We start from the raw sequence: 6,965 nt of genomic DNA, 5'->3' as shown, positions 1-6,965 counted from the left end.
GCCTGGCTGCATGGTCTGATTCAAACCCCCCTTGTCCCGAGGTCTTGCAGGCCTGCAGGAGATATCACCAGGAAAAAAACAACAGATCATTGAATGTTTTCATACCAGATGCCCTCTTAACCAATATGATTGATCCCAGGCGCCCCTTCCCCCACTCACGGTTCACTACCAAATGCATTCTTCAGAACAAACTTCTAAGAAATCCATAACACATCAGTGGAAATCAAAAAAGCAACTTCAACCTTTAATTAACAAAAACAAGTAAATCTAAAAAAAGCGATTAAACAACATATTCAATATAAATAAAAATTACATCTGTTTGAACAAATTTGATTACAAAACATATGAAAAGCTCTTGTGAAAATATATGAAGTTTTAATGAAAATGAAAGAGAGGACAGGCAAACGTTTAGCTCACAGCAAATCTCTAACCATGATTCGTTAATTGTTTTTGAAACAAGATGATGCAAGTTTCCCTTTCCCCTTGATATCCAATAAAGCAGATAAATCATCAGTCAAGCAAACGGCTGGTCTCAGGTGTTTTGTCCCTCCTCCCTCGCCATATAAGCGCACCTGTGACAGGCACGAGGCCAGACTCCGCCATGCCTTCTCCGATCCCCCCCACCCGCTTGTTGCCCAAAGGCCTGTTTCCCAGCGCGGCGGGCGGTGCCTGCAGCAGCCCACTGGGCCCCCGCACGGCGCGTGGCGGAGCCGCCCCCCGGTGCTGCTCCTCGTTCATCCTTTGGGAGCAGCTGCGCCCCGTGGAGGCGGTGGGTTCGGGCGGCTTCGGCTCCGTGTTCAGGGCGGAGTACCTCGGGAAGACCGTGGCTCTGAAGAGGGTGAAGAAGAGCAGTAAGAACCGGCTGGCTTCCCGCCAGAGCTTCTGGGCGGAGCTGAACGTCGCTCACCTGCACCACAACAACATAGTGCGCGTGATCGCGGCGAGCACGTCCGCGCCGGGAGGCTCTGAGGCCGACAGCAGCATCGGGACCATCCTGATGGAGTTCGTGGGGAACCGGAACCTCCAGCAGATCATCTACGGGACGTCGGAGCCGCTGCGGGAGGAGCGCTGCCTCCGGTACTCTGCAGACATCGCGCGCGGGCTCCGGTACCTGCACGCGCACAGCCTCGTGCACCTGGACATAAAGCCCGCCAACGTCCTCGTGAGCAGCGAGGAAGTCTGTAAAATAGCAGATTTCGGCTGTTCCGTGAAACTGGACCGCGCGCGGGAAACCTGCGCGGACCACCCGCACGTCAGCCTCGTGGGTGGCACGTACACGCACCGAGCCCCGGAGCTGCTGAAGGGCGAGGCCGTGTCTCCCAAGGCGGACATCTTCTCCTTCGGAATCACGCTGTGGCAGCTGCTGACCCGGGAGCCGCCCTACGCGGGCGAGCGCCAGCGCGTGCTCTACGCCATCGTGGCGCAGGACCTGCGGCCCTCGCTGCGGGACAGCGCCGTGTTCGGCTCGGAGCTGGGGGGGCGGCTCCGGGCACTGCTGGGCGCGTGCTGGAGCGCAGACGCTCTCCGCAGACCCAGTGCGTCTGAGCTGCTGGAGCTGCTGCAGCAGCTGCTGTAACCCGGATGGATTCTGGAGCTCTTTTTACTCACATGTTCTGATTACTTTTCATTAAAATGTTTCTAATGCTGAATGTCGTGGCTGATTTGTTCTGAGATTAGTTGAACTAGAGATCGACCGATACGTTCTTTTCAAGGCCGATATTTTTGTAGCTCCGGGTGTCCGATAGCCGATATTCTTTTTAAGAAAAAAATAAAATAAAACGGGTAACGTTGTCATCTGCTCACCTGATGCTATTTTACAGTGTTTGGGAAGCCTTGATTTTTTTTAAATCAAACCAATCAAGACAAGTCCTGCACATCCAATATTTTGTTTTTCCAATTCCACTATAGCTGTTTTAATATTCAAACAAACTTAGTTATTTATTGATAAACAATTGTCTCAGCAATATGAATCTGCAGGCTTGGAGGAGCAACCGCTTTGCTGCTGGGTGCCGTTAATCTTTTATTTTTTTTCCCCCTTCAATAAATGTTACTAATGATGAAAATAGGGTTTGTTTCATGCACCATTTATAAATTATGAATGATTATTTCATGTCTTTCTTACCGATGAATTATGCATTTATTTTGAACCCTTTTTTGGCGTCTGGGCTTTTCAGGAGATATAATCCAGAACATGTAGAGCAGGGGTCTCAAACTCCCGGCCCCGTCTTCATATGAAAGATTAATGTTAGTGCGGCCCTCAAGACAGATATGAATGACGCTTGTTGTGTGCAGAGCTGAACGAACCAATCACGGTGAGGTATATGGCTCTGGAGGGCGGGACATCGGCGGGCTGTCCAGTACCTCCTCATTCATTCCAACCCGGTCGCAGTAAAATGCGTACATATGCCACGACTTTGCACTCTGAAATACCGTGTATAATATACGCCAAACACGCTTTTTGCGTGCATATGATACGCAATGGTAGAGGATAGGTTGCGCCGGTGTACAATATACACGACTTTTTAGGTTTCGTTTTGATCACGTGATCAGAAATCCTCCGGCTCTTTTCTAAATGATGTCGTTCCTGGTTAAGGTTAGGATTACGGTTATGGTTAGGGTTAGAAAAGCAAATTGTTCGTTTGTGGGGCTGTCTGTGATGCTCACGCCTCCACCAGGGGACGTGTCAAACGTGGAAAACAGACTTTATCATGTTTAGGACCGCGCGTATTATATGCACGCAAAAACCGGTTTTGGCGTATATTATACACGGTATTTCCCAAATCGTGGAATTTGTACGCATTTTACTGAGACTGGGCTCTTCATTCATTCATTCCTCCAGTCAGTCAGTATGTGGTTTCTTCAGTCGTCTGTATCTGCTGTATGCTCATTATTATTTTATTTATTACTGATTGATTTATATTTTTATTCAATTTTTAATTAATGTATTGATTTAATTCATTATTTCGTGTTAAAGTAAAGATATTTGAGAACATTGGAATGTTTTACCAGAGCTTTTCTTGTGGAAATCCTGATGCGGCCCAGCCTCACCCAGACTCTGCCTCCAGCTGAATTGAGTTTGAGACCCCTGCTGTAGAGGCTTGAAACATTTGTCTGAAGAATCCAAACTGATTTCTCTTCATTATTTTACATGACTGCTGAGAGAGTTGATTCTGGTATTTTCTAAGCCCCTGAAACTTATCAAACATTGAGAATATTGAGATCTGAAGAGCCTGGAATGACGGTTGTAGGAGCTAAAAGGTCTAGAAACTAACAAACTCATTCTAGCACTTCGAGCTACTGCGATGTGGGACGCCAGGTAGACTTGGCTAATCGGGCTGTCGTTTTCCTGTGCAACAGAAAAGAAATAAGTCTGTCACTCCAATATCCTTTGCAATTAATCTGTTCTTTATTCTTTATGTAACCCAGGTAGTGTTCCCCACCCTGAGATTCATAAATTAACATTAACAAATATTCTTAACTTTTCCTTCTGGCTGATGCACACCTGTCTGACATCAGCCAATCACACTCACTTTACGACAGACCACAAAATGACAGCAAGATAACAGATGACAAAAGCAACATCCACAGGATGTATTTCTCAATAGGGCTCCTACAACAGTTCAGAATTGCTACTTTGGCGCTTAAAGACTTAATATAAATTTGCCTTTACATTTTGTCTTATTTTGTTGCGCAAATTTAACACCATGACAAACACGTATTTCACAAAATAAAAATAAAACAAAGTATACCAAACAAACAAACCAACAAAGTAAAAACCCTAACATCTGGAAAATCAAACAGGATTGGCTGAGGTGGCTTGAATAACTTTTTTTTTGTTATTGTTGACCTTTCAGTTTATCCCATTAGGGGTTGCCATAGCGAAACAGCTTTCACTGCTTCGCACTGGTGTCTGGCAGAGAGTTTTTACGCCGGATGCCCTTCCTGACACACCCCTTATTTGCAAGGCACAGGGGAACCAGTCAGGCAGTGGCAGGAGTGTCAAGGGTCTCGCCCAAGGACCCGAACTGGAATAAGCTCAATGCACGCCCCGGAGATTAAACCCAGGTTTACTGAATGGCAGCCCTACACACAGCCCACTGAGCCGCAGCCGCTGGAATAACTTTTATTAGGCGTTACATTAACTTAAGCAAACAACGCTGGTAATACTTGTAACCACCTAACAGCTGTTTTCTGTACAATAAATCACAGTGGTAAATAGGAAAGGAAAAATATTTTAGAACAATTTTTCTAATTAAACATTATAAGATTAAAAAAATACATACTTTCTGGTTGGGGAGTATCTCCACTTTGTTCAATTCTATACCAATCCTGTCAAATTCCTCTACTGCACTAAAATACATATTTTGCTCTTAGAAATGTATTGCAACATTTTCCATTGATAGTTTTAAGTTAGAGTGTCTTTGATGATGAATTTGAACCTTTAATAATCGTGTTGGTTGGAATCCTTTGTAGAACAACATGGGGATTGTTCATTGCTGCAGCATTCAGCTGTTTCATCTCTGGAAGATATTTCCTCTTTTGAATTGTTGCTTCCATCTTGAAAAAAAACATACAGAATTTAAATGTACAATTGTAGACCTACAGTTTAAAGAGTAATTTACTTCTGAACAAAACAACATAGAAGCTTAATATAATTATAAGTAGTCATACTATTGAGCAATAGCAATGAATCAAGTTTGTATATTACACTACAAAAATAATAAAATATGTATCATATATTGTGCTTTGCTCAGTTTGTTTTCCCCTGTTTTTTTATACATGTAAACCATATTTGTGTCATAATGAGGCAATATTAATGCATTACACAATAGAAAAGGATTAAACACAAAAACATGGAAAGATATCAGGGTTAAGTGGGTGGATCCCAAAAACAGACTGATCAGAACTGGCAAATATTCTTTTATTCAATAAAGAAGTGCAGTAGGCCAGGGCTCCTAGGTCCACCGGGAGGGGGAAGGGGTCAGGCACACTAGGGCAGAGGAGCAGAGTTATTATTCAGTTCCAAAGGAGCTTCCAAAAGACTCTTATTGGCACTCACTCTGTTGTGGAGAAGGTGAAGCACAGAATTCCACTTGTGTGCTTGAGGGCAACCAGGAAGGGAGGAGGAGAGAGAGAGAGAGAGACCCCAGGGTAACAGCACCAGATCCAGGAAATAAATCCAAGTCTGTCCTGACAAAGTTCATGCAGGCAAAACAGGGCACAGAAGACAGCAGCTTTGGCAGGCTGGAGTCCCATGAAGGCAGGAGATCTTCTGGCACAGCTCAGCAGGGCAGCTCCTGCTATAAAGGCAGCCACACAGGTGATTTCAATAAGGCAGATTACCTGTGAGGCTGAGGCATGGCCATGACAGAAAGATACAAAATGTATGCTGTCAAAAGCAAAATTATTTATTGCTAATAAACCATCGTGAATTTTAGATTTGCACAAAGAACATTAATTTGCAGAAAAGCTGAACTAAGCTAAGATACTGGACATATAGACATCGATGTTTTTGTTTCTGTAAAAAATGGAAATGTGTTATTAATTTACTTTTTATATTTTAAGATTCATGTGATATATGATGTTGTTCTTGTCTTTGCAGCACTTCAATATTTCTTTACTCTTACTACTTACGTGTGCGATGTGCCTTATAAGGTCTGCAGAAAATAACAGAACAAATTCCACCCTGTAAGGGGCGCTGTCTCAAAAAGCCTAAGTCCTGAGAATGGGGTCCTGAGACCGTTGTTGGGTCTCAGGGCCCGCAGATTCACCCTTCTCATTGCCCCTGAATTCACCACAGAGTTCAGTGGTGAGAGTGAAGACCGTGTCAGAGATGTGAGAGCAATTTGGGAAGGTAGGATCATTCTTTTTCTTCAGTTTAAATCAAACATTCAGAGTAAGTCTATCTGGTACACACATGCAAATGGGCACAAGGACTAGCAGCTGCTAAACATCGGCCGCGTGTGGTCATCAGGCTAGCAAAACAGCCTGCTGCTCGTACCAGTCACACACGCTTCATCTCACAATGTTGTTTTTGACGCTTGGATTCTCTCAACACAGAAAGAGTTAAAGATATATAACATTTAAGCCATTATTGTCCTGTTTTTTTGCTTTACTGCTGCATAGCCTTTCATGTGTCTCTCAGTATTTTGCTTTCCTGTACGGTGGCCGCCATGGCTCACATAAATGCAGAAGACACAACATGACGACAAAAGCCAAAGCACATTGGAGTATTGGTCAAAATGAAGAGTTTTCTTTGCCCCAGAACAAAAGACTGAACTGCAGCAACAGCATATTTTATAATGCACAGTGAAGAATAACATATACACTAACATGTTTGTGTGAACCTTGGACTCACTCCTCCCTTTCTTAAACCAGGCCTTCCCTTAAACTGAATAAAAAGAGGATGTCTTTACAGGAAGAACTCAGAGCCGCTCTGCAGAGTGGGCTGAGTTCTTCTCCTGTGAAAGGCCCTCCGCCAGAGAAATTGCACTTTGACTTCCATCCCAATTAGTCTAGGGGTCATTTCAACTGAAAGTCCTTTGTCCTGAATTGATACTGGATATCATCATCCAAGCAGCAATGTGTCTACTTTTTCTGATTTCTTATTGTGATTTGTCTTTCTTACATTTCATATTGTTTTCTGAAAATTACTTTTGTTTTCCAAAATGTTTTTTTTTTTACATTTTGGATCCTGGAATTTTGTTTTCTAAAATGTAATTAACTTTTTTTTTTAATATATGTTTGTTTAACTTTTTTTGTTGTGGTGATCTTTTAAATGTTTTTGCATTCAATGATTAGTATGATTTGCACTTCAGGGCCACCATAAATCCACCAATCAGCACAATGAGAAGATACAGCCTATCTTTGTGAGGTCTGTAAGAGACTGTTCCAAGATGTACCACGCCTTGGTTTTCCTACCACACTTCAACATATCTGTCTTCTGATTTTGACAGTAAACACAG

At 43.3% G+C, this 6,965-nt stretch overlaps 1 protein-coding gene and 1 long non-coding RNA gene across 2 annotated transcripts; one reads left to right on the top strand and one right to left on the bottom strand.

The window, feature by feature from the left end:
* Positions 1-455: 455 nt before the first annotated feature.
* On the top strand, positions 456-1,649 carry mos (v-mos Moloney murine sarcoma viral oncogene homolog). Its single transcript, XM_024261769.2, has one exon. The coding sequence runs from the start codon at positions 602-604 to the stop codon at positions 1,574-1,576; it is 975 nt and encodes a 324-aa protein (XP_024117537.1). The 5' UTR covers positions 456-601; the 3' UTR covers positions 1,577-1,649.
* A 3,254-nt stretch (positions 1,650-4,903) lies between these two features.
* Positions 4,904-5,367, bottom strand: LOC118600269. Its single transcript, XR_004949890.1, has 2 exons — positions 5,060-5,367; positions 4,904-4,990 (listed from the first exon to the last, which is right to left on the bottom strand). It is a non-coding gene; the product is annotated as an uncharacterized LOC118600269 (long non-coding RNA).
* Between the last annotated feature and the right edge of the window lie 1,598 nt (positions 5,368-6,965).

The sequence above is a fragment of the Oryzias melastigma genome, linkage group LG20 (genome assembly GCF_002922805.2).
Source record: "Oryzias melastigma strain HK-1 linkage group LG20, ASM292280v2, whole genome shotgun sequence".
NCBI lineage: Eukaryota > Metazoa > Chordata > Actinopteri > Beloniformes > Adrianichthyidae > Oryzias > Oryzias melastigma.
The sequence above is the reverse complement of the archived record's forward strand: the minus strand, read 5'-3'. Positions and strand labels throughout refer to the sequence as shown.